Source organism: Oncorhynchus nerka, linkage group LG1, assembly GCF_034236695.1.
Source record: "Oncorhynchus nerka isolate Pitt River linkage group LG1, Oner_Uvic_2.0, whole genome shotgun sequence".
Classification (NCBI taxonomy): domain Eukaryota; kingdom Metazoa; phylum Chordata; class Actinopteri; order Salmoniformes; family Salmonidae; genus Oncorhynchus; species Oncorhynchus nerka.
Window position 1 is genome coordinate 13,181,867 of NC_088396.1, and position 17,939 is coordinate 13,199,805.

The following is a 17,939-nucleotide window of genomic DNA, read 5'->3' on the forward strand; positions in this document are numbered from 1 at the left end:
TAGAGAGGGTGGTAACGAGAGCTGCTTGAGCTGCAGTGCTCTGATTGGTCAGTTAGTCGTGACTCATGATTTCAATAGTGTGTAGATCGCTGAAAATCACCTATCTTTGTATCTGAATTGTAAAAACCTGACGACCAAAGAGAAGACCTGCTAATTTTAGCGCATAGTAACACATCGTGAAGTTTGATTTGCCTGGTTCTTAAGTTGCTCTAATGCACAGTGGCTGGTGACTCTGTGTGTTGTGACTAGGATTCAGCTCACGCCAACAGTGTGTGCTCAGGTCTCTTCCGTGTGAAGTCACTCACAAGCCCCCAGGCCAGAATCACAGTATCTGAACAACACAGTCTGAGAACACACCAGTGGCGGTCCGTGCCGTTTAAGATGAGGGAGGACAAATAAAAAATGTTATGACCATGGCCTTATTTCTATTACAGCATATTGGATAACTGTCATTCATATTCCCTTCAGCCAGTTCAATGTAACATTGATAGGTTTAGGCTACTATATTATACTCACATTTTCCCTATACTTATCATGAGGTTGCTATAACCTAGGCTATTATTGAAAGTTTACAACGTAAGTGCACAGGCCGAGAGAAAAATGTGTGTAATCAAGGTGACAGACAGTGAGACATTCAATACACTTGCAAAACACCCTGCACACTCTTACCTGCATCTAGCTGATCTAGGCTGTAAACATTAGTGCAACAGTTGCAAACTAGAGTTTCTATTGGACACATTCAGGTATGTTTATCACCGTTTCGTTCTGTTTGCTTCCGTTTAAGAAACATTTTTCAAAAGAATCGGCGGAATGATTACACCCTTGATTACCTGCAAACACTTTCATAGCACCCACATACAAACAGCATGATCACTTTGCTCATTGAATTATTCCTTCTCGCATCTACGTACTCTCTTCTCACCTTTTTCATTCGCTTGTGGACTTCAGTGCACAACACAAAACAGCTGTCTCTGACCAGTCAAAAAAACATATCATAACTGCTAACCGCTACACACAGCCTACATTGTTGTCACCATATTACCTAACGTCATAGTCAACATAGCTACTAGAACTAAAGCGTTAGAAAACCCGTTACAATCATGCAGGACAGTGTACAGTCAGCAAATTAATAAAACCAAACGCTTACCTTGACTTGGAAGAGTTCCAGTGTTCGATAGCCATAGCCAACTAGCTAACCTAGAATCCCTCTCTGTTTGAGCTGGGTGTTTGTGTAGGCTAAACTAGCTAGCTGCATTCGCTAGCTAAGTAAGTGAAGAAACTACAATGAAATATATCTCTCTCTCGCTATCCTTCTCGCTCTCTCGCTCTTGCTTTTCCTTCATTTTTGAAGATTTTTTTTTTTTAACTGTTCAACTATGGTCTTTCTCTCTTTTTAAGTCAACTACTCACAACACTGTATGCACTGCAGTGCTAGCTAACTGTAGCTTATGCTTTTGGTCCTAGATTCATTCTATGATCCTTTGATGGAGGATATGTCAGTTCATGCTGCAAGAGTTCTGATAGGTTGGAGGACATCTTCCTGAAGTTGTCATAATTACTGTGTAAGTCTATGGAAGGGGTGAGAACCTTGAGCTCCCTACGTTTTGTATTGAAGTCAATGTACCCAGAGTAGGATGGAAACTAGCTGTCCTCTGGCTACACCATGGTTCTACCTTACAGAGCGCTGTTGAGGCTACTGTAGACATTCATTGCAAAATAGTGTGTTTTAATTAATTATTTGGTGACGTGAGTATATTTAGTTTAGTTGTAACTTTTTTAATGTTTCACTATTTACATTTTTCTGAAATTTTGAAAATTGGTCCTCCCCTTCCTCCTCTGAGGAGCCTCCACTGGCACTCTCTCTCTCTCTCTCTCTCTCTCATGCACGCACGAAAACATATACACACACGCACATGAAAACATATACGCCACGCACATGAAAACATATACGCACATTAAACATATATACACACGCACATGAAAACATATACACACACGCACATGCATGAATGCACATATTTATTCATGCTGAGCTTTCAAGGATGTTACTTCCAAATAATTTAATTTTCATTTCCAGCTATGCATTTATCATCGCACTGAAGTTCCCAGTACTTGTGTAAATAGAGGAAGTGATTAGCAATGATACGCTAGTGTTTGTGGGATAACTGGAATTGGTTTGAACAGCAGAGGCTGCTAGCTGCCTTCTTAAAGCCCCAGGCCTGAAGGAGCTGTCACAAAGCTGTGTTTCTCCCCGAGGCAAGAGCGGGCCTGGAGTCAGGGCGGATTACCCTTACACTGTCACAGCAGCACATCAATTTAGTCTCACTGATATCAGCAAGGTGACGGTCCACACCCCTGCTGCATATCCCATCTAAACTCCTTGCTGTCTCATCATCCTCCCCATTCTGCAGTTGTCTGGTTGCACAGATCCCGGTCAACTGCAAATGGTTTAGTTTCTATATGAGACTAGGGTGAATTACTCATCAATTTCATAATATTAATCTGTATTTGACTCAATATTGCATGTTATTCTAACAGACACAGCCATATTTCAAACTCTCACGGTCTTTTTACTGCAATTCATGTAATAAAAGGTGACGTCTTTTTTATTTATCGAACCAGATGATGCACTAGGTGTTATGCAGATGAGTGAGGACCCAACAGCGATTCAACAGAAACAGTCTTTTAATGTCCAAACAGGGAAAACATAAATCCTCAATCGTTACAGGAGATGTCCAAACAGGGAAAACATAAATCCTCTATCTTTGCAGGAGAGTCCTCCTTCTAGTAGTAGAGGAGAATTGCAGGTCTAGCGGCAACAGACTGCAGGTCCCTCAGGGTAGGCGCGGGCCGTAGAGGACAAAGACACCTGCTCACACGTAGCATCTAATAAAGAGGCAGATTACGACAGGACGGGACAAGGGCAAAGCAAACAAGAATCCGACAAGGACAGAAGCAGAAACAGAGAGAGAAATAGAGACTTAATCAGAGGGCAAAAGAGGAGACAGGTGTGAGAGAGTAAACGAGGTCGTTAGGAGAATGGGGAACAGCTGGGAGCAGGAACGGAACGAAAGAGAGAGAGAAAGATAGTAACCTAATACGACCAGCAGGGGGAAAACGAAGAGAAGAGAAAGCACAGGGACAAGATATAACATGACAGTACCCCCACTCACCGAGCGCCTCCTGGCGCACTCGAGGAGGAAACCTGGCGGCAACGGAGGAAATCACCGATCAATGAACGGTCCAGCACGTCCCGAGATGGAACCCAACTCCTTTCCTCAGGACCGTACCGGAAAACGATGAAGAGGGAATCATTGTGCTATTATTATTTTTTAAATGAGACACGGGTAGAGAACTGTAAGAGTTGGAGCTATCAGGACCAAACAGGCCAGGAGAGTGACAACTTGGGGCATACTGAGACACAGCAAGGCTAGGAGCAGGACCAGGAGAGATGCGGTGGCTGGGGACAGACTGAGACACAGCAAGGCCAGGGGTAGGGGCAGGAGGAGAGTTACCAGACTTAGTCTGCAGTCCGAACAAGCAGCCACGAAACGACGCGTGTCACGCTCCTGAGTGGGCCACCAAAAACGCTGGCGAATAGAAGCAAGCGTACCCCGAACGCCAGGGTGGCCGGCTAACTTGGCAGAGTGAGCCCACTGAAGAACGGCCAGACGAGTAGGAACGGGAACGAAAAGAAGGTTCCTAGGACTGTGAGTGAGTGCTTGCTTTACCTGCCTCTCAATTCCCCAGACAGTCAACCCGACAACACGCCCTCAGGGAGAATCCCCTCGGGGTCGGTGGAGGCTACTGAAGAACTGAAGAGACGGGATAAAGCATCAGGCTTGGTGTTCTTAGAGCCCGGACGATAAGAAATAACGAACTCGAGAGCTGACGCGCATTAAGTCGTTTGGCAGAACGGATGTACTCAAGGTTCTTATGGTCAGTCCAAACGACAAAGGAACGGTCGCCCCCTCCAACCACTGTCGCCATTCGCCTTAAGCGGATGGCGAGCAGTTCGCGGTTTACCACATCATAGTTACGTTCCGACGGCGACAGGCGATGAGAAAAATACGCGCAAGGGTGGACCTTATCGTCAGAATGGGAGCGCTGGGACAGAATGGCTCCCACGCCCACCTCTGACGCGTCAACCTCGACAATGAACTGTCTAGAGACGTCAGGTGTAACAAGGATAGGAGCGGATGTAAAACGCTTCTTGAGGAGATCAATACTACAATCATACGACCGGTGAGGAGGAAGGGAGGTGGCCCTGGACCGACTGAAGACCGTGCGCAGATCATGATATTCCTCCGGCACCCCTGTCAAATCACCAGGCTCCTCCTGAGAAGAGGGGGCAGAAGAAACAGGAGGGATAGCAGACATTAAACATTTCACATGACAAGAGACGTTCCAGGAGAGGATAGAATTACTAGACCAATTAATAGAAGGATTATGACACACTAGCCAGGGATGGCCCAAAACAGGCGTAAAGGTGAACGAAAAATCAAAAAAGAAATGGTTTCGCTATGATTACCAGAGACAGTGAGGGTTAAAGGTAGCGTTTCACGCTGAATCCTGGGGAGAGGACTACCATCCAAGGCGAACATGGCCGTGGGCTCCCTAACTGTCTGAGAGGAATGTCATGTTCCCGAGCCCAGGCTTCGTCCATAAAACAGCCCTCCGCCCCAGAGTCTATCAAGGCACTGCAGGAAGCTGCCGAACCGGTCCAGCGTAGATGGACCGACAAGGTAGTACAGGATCTTGAAGGAGAGACCTGAGTAGTAGCGCTCACCAGTAGCCCTCCGCTTACTGATGAGCTCTGGCCTTTACTGGACAAGAAATGACAAAATGACCAGCGGAACCGCAATAGAGACAGAGGCGGTTGGTAATTCTCCGTTCCCTCTCCTTAGTCGAGATGCGAATACCCCCAGCTGCATGGGCTCAGCACCTGAGCCAGTGGAGGAAGATGGTAGTGATGCGGAGGGGGAAACGGATAACGGCTCTCTTCCACGAGCTCGGTGACGAAGATCTACCCGTCGTTCTATACGAATAGCGAGTTCAATCAAAGAATCCACGCTGGAAGGAACCTCCCGGGAGAGAATCTCATCCTTTACCTCCGCGTGGAGACCCTCCAGAAAACGAGCGAGCAACGCCGGCTCGTTCCAGTCACTGGAGGCAGCAAGAGTGCGAAACTCTATAGAGTAGTCCGTTATGGATCGATTCCCTTGACATAGGGAAGACAAGGCCCTGGAAGCTTCTTTCCCAAAAACTGAACGATCAAAAACCCGTATCATCTCCTCCTTAAAGTTCTGATACTGGTTAGTACACTCAGCCCTTGCCTCCCAGATTGCCGTGCCCCACTCACGAGCCCGTCCAGTAAGGAGAGATATGACGTAGGCGATACGAGCTGTACCCCTGGAGTACGTGTTGGGCTGGAGAGAGAACACAATATCACACTGGGTGAGGAACGAGCGGCATTCAGTGGGCTCCCCAGAGTAACACGGTGGGTTATTAATTCTGGGCTCCGGAGACTCGGAAGCCCTGGAAGTAGCCGGTGGATCGAGGCGGAGATTGTGAATATGTTTCGAGAGGTCGGAGACTTGGGCGGCCAGGGTCTCAACGGCATGTCGAGCAGCAGACAATTCCTGCTCGTGTCTGCCTAGCATCGCTCCCTGGATCTCGACGGCTGAGTAGAGAGGATCCGAAGTCGCTGGGTCCATTCTTGGTCGGATTCTTCTGTTATGCAGATGAGTGAGGACCCAACAGCGATTCAACAGAAACAGTATTTTAATGTCCAAACAGGGAAAACATAAATCCTCAATCGTTACAGGAGATGTCCAAACAGGGAAAACATAAATCCTCTATCTTTGCAGGAGAGTCCTCCTTCTAGTAGTAGAGGAGAATTGCAGGTCTAGCGGCAACAGACTGCAGGTCCCTCAGGGTAGGCGCGGGCCGTAGAGGACAAAGACACCTGCTCACACGTAGCATCTAATAAAGAGGCAGATTACGACAGGACGGGACAAGGGCAAAGCAAACAAGAATCCGACAAGGACAGAAGCAGAAACAGAGAGAGAAATAGAGACTTAATCAGAGGGCAAAAGAGGAGACAGGTGTGAGAGAGTAAACGAGGTCGTTAGGAGAATGGGGAACAGCTGGGAGCAGGAACGGAACGAAAGAGAGAGAGAAAGATAGTAACCTAATACGACCAGCAGGGGGAAACGAAGAGAAGAGAAAGCACAGGGACAAGATATAACATGACACTAGGGGGATTTTAAGAGGCCTGTATAGTACTTCTATGGCAGATGTTGAAGATAACACATTCCTAGAGATGTATTTTTAGACCTCCACTGATACAAAACAACGATGTCAAAAAAAAGGTTGTGTACAGTTGTTTAATGTCAGAGATTTGTGGTAGGTTATTGTATCGCTCAATGAAAAATCAGTGGCTTGACCTCAGAAGTAGAAAAACAGATTATTCTAAGATATATTTATGCAATTTGTGTCTTGCTTTATTTTATAGCCGGTATGTAAGCTGGTATTTACTTATAGCTGGTTTAGAAAGTAAAGTGTAAACCACAATGTTTGTCTTTGTTGTGGGTATATCTCTGTTGATATTGACCCGTAAATACAAACAGAAACGGCAGCCTTAATCAGTGACCTCTTTGAATAAAATGATTTCTCTATCTCTTGTCACGTTGTATAAATGATTTGGAGACAGGCGCAGGAATACTTAATAGGGGTTCTAATACTCTACTCAAAAATACAACATGCCATGAAAGGCACGGGGACGAAGCCCAAAACAAACATATATACAAAAACGCTGGTATGTAACCCGAACAAAAGAGCGAGGTAAAACCTTGAATAAATACATGGGACGAGACCCGTAATAACAATACACGACGCGAGACCAGTAACAACAAATGCACAACATTACACGGGACGAGACCCATAATAACAAGTGCACAATACACGCAGCACAGAAGCCGAAATAACAAAGCACAGGTACTCACAGACCAACGGACATGGGAACAATAACCGACAAGACAATGGTGAACAAAGCGCACATATATACAATTACTAATCAGGGGAATTGGAATCAGGTGTGCATAATGAGTGACGTTCAGTGACGCCTAGAGGCCGGTGACCTAGACCTGCGGAACTGGTGCACGGAAGGGCCCCCCCCCCCGATGTGCGGAACGACACCAGCCTCAGGGACGACCACAGGGACGTGGTGCGGGTAGGTCAGGGCGCCAATGGTGAAAATCCCTGATGAGTGAAGCATCTAGGATGTCCCCCGCAGGAGCCCAGCACCGCTTCTCTGCGCCGTACCCATCCCCTGACGGACGACACCGGCCTCGAGGATGACCACAAGAATGCGGTGCGGGTCGATCAGGGCCAGTTGCAGCTGCCGAAGTTGCGGCGGCGTTGGACGGACCAGTTGCAGCTGCCGAAGTTGCGGCAGCGTCGGACGGGCCATTCCCGCTGTCTCCATTTAGGGTCGGTTATTCATGGCATGTTGTATTTTTGGGCGGAGTATTAAAATCCCCTATTACGCATTCCTGCGCCTGTCTCCAATCCTTTATACAACGTGACACCTCTCAACCTATTATCTTATGTTATCATCTTATCTCATCATATTTATATCCCTGTGGCTGCATCTAGGTCACAGGACACTCTACATTGGGGTACATGTCCCCATTGGGAAGAAGAGCCATCGGAGACATCGGCATCACGGACACAGACACAGGAAGAGAAGCAGAGAGCTGGACTCTGGAGTGGACAATGGAAGAGAGTCTCCCACATACTGTAAGTATTGCCACTGTCTGACTGGCCCATGTAAAAAGCAGCAGCCGGATTATATTTCTATCGTCTTAAGAGCTATACGATATGTTATGTCTACATGGTGGCATAGTGCATTTCAAAAGAGGGGATGCTGTTCACACTATGGGCATAACCTGCTGCAGAGCTCCTTAGTCAGGGAGTCTGTATGGCAGACAGTACTGTAAGTGATGCCCTTACTCGACCCTGCGCTCCAGACACGCCATCCCAGAGAGTGCAGTTCCTGCTGGGCACAGAGGATGACGACGAGGAACACATCCCCCATGACCTCTTCACTGAGCTGGACGAGATCTGCCTGAAAGACGGAGAGGACGCAGAGTGGAGGGAAACCGCCAGGTAGGGAGTCACATGGCACACCCCTTGTCACTACTGAAAGCTTTTCATCGAATTCCAATGACACATCCTAGGGATTCCATGTTGGTCCATGGGTTGATTTTTTAATCATGCAAAGTGATGGAATTGATATATATATATATATATATATATATATATATATATATATATATGATATGATTTATTTATTTATCATTTTATTCTCTGTGATAATATCCTAATGCCCAAAACTGTTACCTGAAAGACTCAACGATACATAAGGAGGGAGTGTAGACCTTGGGGACGGATGGGCTAAGTAAAGCTCTGATTATAAAGTCTGGTGCATAAAGTCTGGTGCATGAGTACGAGGGAGCCCAGATTTAAAGGGAAACTAACCCTTGTCTACTTGTAGTAAAAATGTCTGTACCTCTACTTGTAATCAACAAGCATACGGTCTGGACTGGATAAATATCCTGTTGTGCACACTACACTACAATACTTTCTGTCACGTTGATATTGACTGATACACCTTTACATGGAATGTCAGGCGGTCCGTCTCTTCCATAGCATAGACATATTCCTTTTGTGTTTTTAAAGCAAATCGGAGATCCAAACATCCTTTCATATTGGTTTTTAGACAGGACAGGGGGCAGACAATTAAGGAGGAATGACTGGTAGGGAGGGCACAGACTGCAGCAGCTGGACCAAGGTTCGAACCCCATCACTGAGGGGCATGGTCCGGAGTCGAGTGCATTACCACTCGACCAGATTCCGGCACAGCATCAGTACGTTCTTGGTGTCCCCATCTGTGTAAGCTGAGCTCTATCAGTACAGGGCTTCCAGATGGCTGGACAGCTGGCTGTCATCTATCCCCTAGTCCCCTGGAACAGTTTGACTGAAACTGGGCCTCTGTCCCTCATACAGGTGGCTGAAGTTTGAAGAGGACGTGGAGGATGGAGGAGAGCGCTGGAGTAAGCCCTACGTGGCCACGCTGTCCCTGCACAGCCTGTTCGAGTTGCGCAGCTGCATCCTCACTGGCATCGTGCTGCTAGACATGAGGGCCAGCTCTGTGGAGGAGGTAGCAGGTATTGTACAGTAGAGCAGCGGTTCCCAACCTTTTCCTTTCAGGGGACCATCAAGTCACAGTTAACATTTCTGGATGACCACCATTAACTGAGTCACGGAATGTCTTAACACAAAATGTCTTAGCGTTAAAATGTAGAGTCAATTTGATCAGGGAATGTAACAGATTAAAGGCAGATTATTACAGATGGATGTTTGTTAAACAATTTGCATTGTGAAAAGTAATGTCTGCGGACCACAGGTTGAAAATCACTGCTGTGGTGCTGAGTGACATCTGGAACTACCGCATACGCCTGCATTGTATTCATTAGTGCATACCGTAGAGAAACGTTTTGCAACATAACGTTTTGTTCCTAGTGAAAATTACCCTGTTCTATGATATTAATTTCAATCTTTAATTGTAAGCATTGTAATCAGAATGTTATAGATGGTTTCCTAATTGCTGTCGAACTGTTGATTGTGTGGTCCTGTTTGTCAGACATGGTGTTGGACCAGCAGGAGACCGTGGGTCCTCTGGGGGACGAGGTGAGGAGGAAGGTGAGAGAGTCCCTCCTCAAGCAGCACCACCACCAGAACCAGAAGAAGCTGGCCAACCGCATCCCCATTGTACGGTCCTTCGCTGACAAGAAGCAGTCCGAGCCCCAGTCCATGGACAAGAACGGTGAGTAGCAGGCAGCTCTCTGCTCAAGTAAGTAGCAACAATCATCTTAAGAAGACATTTGAAAAGTTCTTATCTAATTTAATCCAGCCAGTCCCTGGATCTAAAACCTGAAAAATCACTCTTTTCATTTGATCTTATCTTTTATGTCCTCATATTTAGCCTCACATTGAAGTGTTTTCTCAGGACAACCAGGGCTACAAGAAGAACACAAAATTGACATAAGAAGTTGGCATTCTTGAGTTTTATTGACAAATGTCAATTAAAAAATTAGGTCTGTCAAGCAAAAACCTGATAGTACAGAAATTGGAAATGAATATCCAACCAGTCAGTGACAACTGTGTGGAGTTCGGAGTTTGTGACAGAAACGATGTGAGGTTATTACAATATTATATAATCTATGTCCTGGGCGGAATTTGTCCTTGAACTTGAAATGAGGGAAATAAACGTTAATATCCACAAGATGAGTGTCTGAAATACATCTGAGATATATAGGAAAGCTTGAGAAAACACTAGGCAAGATCGCAATGCAATAATTGAATATGAAGCGTTTTCGAGTCTCGCAAACCTCTAGTTCAGCCCCCGTCAATCGCACAGACTAATGGTTGGCATCAGTGGATGCAGAAGAAATAGACAAATCTGATGCCAACAATGAACTACAGAAGTCTTTAGCTCAAACACATGTTTAAGAGGGTATGGAAGCACTAAAATATTGCAGAAGATAGCATGGGATTTAAGGATAGTTCTTAGGAATTGCACCTAAGAACTATTTTATGAAATTCTTATTTGTCTTTTAAGAAAAATCCTCGATTTTTTTTCTTCAAAAATGTTTGAAACCTGGGCCCTGGTGCATTCAGAAGTGTTTCAGTTCTCCTCACTTTTTACCTCTGGTCACAGCAACTTTAAAATTGGAAATAGTCTTGTAAGTAGTGGTTTCAATCATCCCATGTGGATAACTTTCTCATTCTACATTACATTGTCCATATTTTACCTTCTGTTCAGTGTTCAGTGTGTCTCTCTTCTCTTGTTTCCTTGTGTGTGTCTGTATATGTGGATGAATGTGTGTATGTGTGTCTGGCAGGTGGTCCATCACTCTGTTCTACCCTTAAGTCCTCCTTCTGGTGCTCATTTATGGCAGCGGGGTCTTGCAGTGAAAGGCAGGTCTCATCCTGCACCCCACGGCCACTGTGTTGTCTCCAGTGTGTCTCCTTCATCTCCTCTCCACTCCTGACCTCATCCACCACCCGCCACCCTCCAGCCACTCCACACACAGGCCCCAGAAACAGGGTCCCAGACCCCAGTCTGATATCCAGCCCGTGGACAAGGAGGATGACCCAGACCCAGGCCACTCTTAAACCTTGACAGGACCTTTCTCTACTGCTAGCACATCCTAAAACATAACTTGTGAAGGTTGCTAATTTCAAAGCTGTTTCTGTCAATAACAGTTAAGAGGTTGTGCTTTGTGCTTCAGGTCATTTAACCAAGAGTCAGTTAGTGTATAGTGTAGACAATAACTCATATCACATGAGCCGTACATTGTAAATGTATGCCATTGATCACAATGAGACATCAGTGACAGTTATTAGGCATATTTATCAAGTCGCTGTACTTACCATGAACATTAACATCGACTATACATTGAGTTATATGTTTTTAATATCAGAATTGAAAATATGGAGATAAGGTGTGATCAGTGTAGAAGATGTGGACAGGGAAACATTCAGAAGAGAAAAGACCCTGAGCAGCAGGGTTCACCGATAACAAGGAATGACCTTATTCAGAATGTCCATCACCTTTTACAGGAATTATGTTTCGAGAAGCAAGTTTGCCAGCATTCCACATGGCAATTTTGATACACGAAGACCACCCAAAACCCTTTTAGCGAGTCACTCTGCTGTAATTTTATTCAGAGTGGTGTGACACAGGCACATTCATTTAGGTAGACTGTTTATCCAAAAGCTACATTAAAGAGCGGCAAACAGCGAGTGTGGGACTAATGAACAAAACCAGGGCCATGTTAGTGAGGGCACCCTCCTACTCATTGCAAGTAATGCCATTTAAAGCTAAAGAGGCTGTGGTGTTTCTTCATGGGCAGCCAGCTTGGTAAATAGCTTGAGGCTTCTCTCGTTGAGTTCATGTGGAACTATGAGTCAAAATGAATCATTGCAAGGCATGCTTTTATTTCTGATTAATTCGATTTGCATCTGATCGTTTCTGCTGGCTTGTGAACGGATCAAACACTGAAATTAGTATTAATCTGTGCCCTCTCGCAAATAAAAAGTAATCCTTCCGATTTAAATCCTTTTGCTCTACTCTGGCAGCTGTGGGCTAATTTCCTGTTTGCATCAGTCAGTCTCCTTGACACAATGATAATGCTAAAATGATCATGCTGAAATCCTAATGGACAAGCTTTGCCCACCCATCCTCACCAAGGCCATCTATGACTCCCATCCTCCCCCATGCAGCCACTCTTAGGCTTTATCTTCAGTCCTCTCTTGGGATCTGCACTAAATAAGGGTACTTTGTCAATGTCTGATAAATCCCAGATTACATCACCATTTCAGTGCAAATCTATAGATATCTAAAGCACTGTTGGTCATTTTGGTATCCCAAGAGTGCTCTCTCTGTCTCTGTGTCTCTGTGTGACATTGTGCTTTATTACCATTGGCACCTGCACTGCTGTGAAACCTTGATGTTGGTCTGATATAGAGGGCTCAGTAGTTGACTTATTGGACTCCTTCCTCTCTTTGTGTTCCAGGTCAGGTGATTCCTCCCCAGACCTCTCTACCCATCCCCAATGACGGCAAAGCTGATGTCAGCAGAGAGAACAGTGCTGTGGACTTCAGTAAGGTACAGTAAGACATTCTGGGCCCGTATTCTCAAAGAATCTCAGAGTAAGAGTGCTGATCTAGGATCAGGTCCCTCCCTCTCATTCATTATGATTTAAAAGGCCAAACTGATCCTAGATCAGCACTCCAACTCTGAGACACTTTATGAATATAGGCCTTGAACTCACTAACGTACAACACTGCCACATACTGCACTTAACACACCAGCTGTTGCAGTTGACGGGTGTATGAACGTTAAAAATAATCTGTTCCATTTTCATTTGTTTGTACTTGTTGCTTTTTTGAGCCACAAAAGTCCTCTTTTTGTGGATTAGGATTTAAACCATTATAACCACTCTATAGCAAAACAGTCATCTCACCAACACTGCCATTAGCACTGTAGATTAGACTGGGACAACAGCAGTCTCACTTACCTCTAAATCCTAACCTTTTGTCAGTAACCATTTGTCTGTGACCTGATACCAAAGTATCAGAGCCTTTTGTTCTTGTTCTGAGAATGTATTTAAGACTGTCTAATGTGGTTGAATAAAGCCATAAATAAAATGCAACCAAATATTTTTGGGGACAAAGAAGCTTAATAGAGAGTGTTCTACGGATGTTCTAGATTTAACATGCCTATTTAACATACTTAGGCCTGTATTTGGACTGTACACTTTAACAATAGCACCTCTATTCAAATGAAAATCAAAACAAATGTATTTATATAGCTCTTTGTACATCAGCTGATATCTCAAAGTGCTGTACAGAAACCCAGCCCAAAACCCCAAACAGCAAGCAATGCAGGTGTTGAAGCACGGTGGCTAGGAAAAACTCCCTAGAAAGGCCAAAACCTAGGACGAAACCTAGAGAGGAACCAGGCTATGAGGGGTGGCCAGTCCTCTTCTGGCTGTGCCGGGTGGAGATTATAACAGAACATGGCCAAGATGTTCAAATGTTTATAAATGACCAGCATGGTCAAATAATAGGTCTGGGACAGGTAGCACGTCCGGTGAACAGGTCATGATTCCATAGCCGCAGGCAGAACAGTTGAAACTGGAGCAGCAGCACGGCCAGGTGGACTGGGGACAGCAAGGAGTCATCATGCCAGGTAGTCCTGAGGCATGGTCTTAGGGCTCAGGTCCTCCGAGAGAGAGAAAAGAAAGAGAGAAAGAGAATTAGAGAGAGCATACTTACATTCACACAGGACACCGGATAAGACAGGAGAAGTACTCCAGATATAACAAACTGACCCTATCCCCCTGACACAAACTACTGCAGCATAAATACTGGAGGCTGAGACAGGAGGGGTCAGGAGACACATCCGATGATACCCCCGGACAGGGCCAAACAGGAAGGATATAACTCCACCCACTTTGCCAAAGCACAGCCCCCACACCACTAGAGGGATATCTTCAACCACCAACTTACCATCCTGAGACAAGGCCGAGTATAGCCCACCCACTAGAAGCTCATGTTACACATGTATTGTCCTATAATATTATAAATAAAATGCAATTGCTAAGTTACTTCAATTTGCTACACATTCTATAGGCTGCGCTTTTCTGTTCCACTTCACTACAATATAGTTTTAGGCCTCCGTATTCTGTTAGCAGTGAGCCTGGAGTTTATAGCTGGGACTCCGATGCCCCTACTGCCTCTTCTTAAAGTTACCTCACTTCCATTTGACGCAGTGCGGCTCCATAGCAGGCAGACAGGATCACAGCAGAACAGAGACAGGAGGATCAGTTTGCAGGCAGCCAGGCAGGCTCAGGTCTGGATGGATGTGTCACTGTGGGGGCAGACAGTGTAACAACAAGGAGATGATAACATTTCCAGAGGTTATGTAAATGGAGATTGCACTTTAGATGGATTTATGGTATTCTTCTGAAATAGTCTATTATAACACATGTTCATGTGTATGTTATGATGGTTATGTTATGAAATAGGATCCAGTTGGCCAATCTATGTCTAGCTATTAACAGGAAATGCACTATTATCAGACACAGGGTTGCATAATTCTGGTAAGTATCCCATAATTCCTAGATTTTACAGAAATCCTGATTGGACGATTCCAGGAATCAGGAGAAAACTAGCAGGCAATCCAGAAAACCAGGGAATTTGAGGAATGTTACCAGAATCTTGTATCCCTAGTCACACATTTTCAGTAGAGTTATTTTTTTTTTTAGAATATATTTCAGATGTTCTGCTTTTCTTTACCTATTTATTATGGGTTGCACCTTCATCACTCACTTCATAGTATTCCAAGATGGCGTAGCAGTCGGACGTGTGTTTTGTCTTGTCCCGTCCTGTATAGTGTAAATATAGTTTTTTTCCTCTTTTTTCTCCCGTATATATTTCGTACATATTTTAATCTCACTTCCCAACCACAGGCTGAATATATTCTCCTGCAACCCGCATCACCCAATGTGGTACGGATCTGCTTTTTCTATGCTTTAGAATCGGAACCCTCACCAGAAGCTAGCTGCTAACTAGCTACTAGCCCACTGCTAGCGGTCTTCAACGCTAACTAGGGCGACATCTACCCAAAGCATATCAGACTGCTTTTTCTCTACCACATCTCCGTTCCTACCGCAAGCTCTGAAGCTTTATACCGGATCATCGTAAATAGCTAGCTGCAATCCGAGTGGCTACTCCTGGCTAACGTCTCTGTCCCAGAGCAAGCACCAGTTAGCCTGGAGCTGCCTCGAGCTAAGCCCATCTCCCGACTACCCGAAGAGGTCCAAAAATACCTAATTTGCCAATTGGCCTGGACCCTCTACTGACCCTCTACTGCCGACACGGAGCCCCGCATCCATCACGACTGGTCCGCCGACATAATCGTCCGAGGGGTTTCAACAGGCTTTTCCGCTGCGACATCGCCAAAGATCCATCTGCTGGCCAAGGCCCGCGATTTCTGAATCGCTGTATCTCCAGCTCACCGCATGAAGAGGAATAAATAAACAGACTCACCCCATCGCGACGTCCCCCAAAGGTTAACTCTCTAGCCCTCGCTATCTCCCTGCTTGCTAATTCGGCCTGCTAACGGCTAGCTTGTCAAGCTCCGGTCCGCTAACTGCTACCTTGTCTAGCTCGGGCCTACGAACTGTTAGCTTGTTAGCACAGGCCTGCTAACCGTCTGTACCACCGCGTCCCAATCACTCTCTGACCCCATTTACTTTCTATCTCTTTTTGATTTTTAATTTGTTTATACCTTCCGGAAACCTGCCTCACCCAATGTGATACGGAATCGCTGTTACTTTTACTCTTATTTTTATGACACACTCAAGAACCTCCAGACGCTAACCAGCTAACTAGCTACAAGCTAGTTAGTCATTGTTAGTTTAAAAAAAAAAAAAAAAAAAAAACCTGGATAACACTCGCCAGCCCCCCTGCCCATCCACCGCTGCCCCCTGGACACTGATCTCTTGGCTACATAGCTGACGCACGCTGGACTGTCCATTAATCACGGTACTTTTCTGCTTGTTTGTCTTACCTGTCGGCCCCGTTGCCTAGTCAACGCCATTTTACCTGCTGTTTGTTGTGCTAGCGGATTAGCCTCGCCTACTGTTTTTAGCTAGCTTTCCAAATTCAACACCTGTGATTACTGTATGCCTCGCTGTATGTCTCTCTCAGATGTCAATATGCCTTGTATACTGTTGTTCAGGTTAGTTATAATTGTTTTAGTTCACAATGGAGCCCCTAGACCCACTCTGCATACCCCTGTTACCTCCTTTGTCCCACCTCCCACACATGCGGTGACCTCACCCATTACAACCAGCATGTCCAGAGATTCAACCTGTCTCATCATCACCCAGTGCCTGGGCTTACCTCCGCTGTACCCGCACCCCACCATACCCCTGTCTGTGCATTATGCCCTGAATATATTCTACCATGCCCAGAAACCTGTTCCTCTTATCCTCTGCCCCCAACGCTCTAGGCGACCAGTTTTGATAGCCTTTAGCCGCACCCTCATACTACTCCTTCTCTGTTCCGGGGTGATGTGGAGGTAAACCCAGGCCCTGCATGTCCCCAGGTACCCTCATTTGTTGACTTCTGTGATCGAAAAAGCCTTGGTTTTATGCATGTCAACATCAGAAGCCTCCTCCCTAAGTTTGTTTTACTCACTGCTTTAGCACACTCTGCTAACCCTGATGTCCTTGCCGTGTCTGAATCCTGGCTCAGGAAGGCCACCAAAATTCAGAGATTTCCATACCCAACTATAACATCTTCCGTCAAGATAGAACTACCAAAGGGGCGGAGTTGCAGTCTACTGCTAGCCTGCAAAGTAATGTCATACTTTCCAGGTCCATACCCAAACAGTTCGAACTACTAATTTTGAAAATTACCCTCTCCAGAAATAAGTCTCTCACTGTTGCCGCCTGCTACCGGCCACCCTCAGCTCCCAGCTGTGCCCTGGACACCATTTGTGAATTGATCGCCCCCCATCTAGCTTCAGAGTTTGTTCTGTTAGGTGACCTAAACTGGGATATGCTTAACACCCGGCAGTCCTACAATGTAAGCTAGATGCCCTCAATCTCACTCAAATCATCAAGGAACCCACCAGGTACAACCTTAACTCTGTAAACAAGGGCACTCTCATAGACGTCATCCTGACCAACTGGCCCTCCAAATACACCTCCGCTGTCTTCAACCAGGATCTCAGCGATCACTGCCTCATTGCCTGTATCCGCCACGGAGCCGCAGTCAAACCACCCCTCATCACTGTAAACGCTCCTAAAACACTTCTGTGAGCAGGCCTTTCTAATCGACCTGGCCCGGGTATCCTGGAAGGACATTGACCTCATCCCGTCAGTTGAGGATGCCTGGTCATTCTTTAAAAGTAACTTCCTCACCATTTTAGATAAGCATGCTCCGTTCAAAAATGCAGAACCAAGAACAGATACAGCCCTTGGTTCACTCCAGACCTGACTGCCCTCGACCAGCACAAAAACATCCTGTTGCAATAGCACTAGCCCCGTGATATGCAACTGTTCAGGGAAGTCAGGAACCAATACACGCAGTCAGTCAGGAAAGCTAAGGCCAGCTTCTTCAGGCAGAAGTTTGCATCCTGTAGCTCCAACTCCAAAAAGTTCTGGGACACTGTGAAGTCCATGGAGAACAAGAGTACCTCCTCCCAGCTGCCCACTGCACTGAGGCTAGGTAACACGGTCTCCACCGATAAATCCAAATCGTTAAAGCTAATAAGCACTTCTCAACGGCTG

At 45.7% G+C, this 17,939-nt stretch overlaps 1 protein-coding gene and 1 long non-coding RNA gene across 8 annotated transcripts in view; one reads left to right on the forward strand and one right to left on the reverse strand.

Annotated features, from left to right (window-relative positions):
* The window catches only part of LOC115143773 (sodium-driven chloride bicarbonate exchanger-like), a 63,277-nt gene that overhangs the window by 26,979 nt on the left and 18,359 nt on the right, over window positions 1-17,939 (forward strand). For all 6 annotated transcript variants that reach the window (XR_003865731.2, XM_029684360.2, XM_029684275.2 and 3 more), the window contains exons 3-7: window positions 7,660-7,803; window positions 8,034-8,172; window positions 9,073-9,233; window positions 9,710-9,892; window positions 12,648-12,739. Coding sequence is in view for 5 of the 6 variants with exons in the window: in XM_029684360.2 (XP_029540220.1) it covers window positions 7,660-7,803; window positions 8,034-8,172; window positions 9,073-9,233; window positions 9,710-9,892; window positions 12,648-12,739 (719 nt within the window). In the remaining variant the exon portion in view is untranslated. The remainder of the gene's footprint in view (window positions 1-7,659; window positions 7,804-8,033; window positions 8,173-9,072; window positions 9,234-9,709; window positions 9,893-12,647; window positions 12,740-17,939) is intronic.
* On the reverse strand, window positions 11,528-15,194 carry LOC135563006 (uncharacterized). Of its 2 annotated transcripts, XR_010460198.1 has the most exons (3): window positions 14,935-15,194; window positions 14,389-14,506; window positions 11,528-13,858 (listed from the first exon to the last, which is right to left on the reverse strand). It is a non-coding gene; the product is annotated as an uncharacterized LOC135563006 (long non-coding RNA). The 2 variants fall into 2 exon arrangements; XR_010460192.1 differs by having other exon boundaries at window positions 11,528-14,506.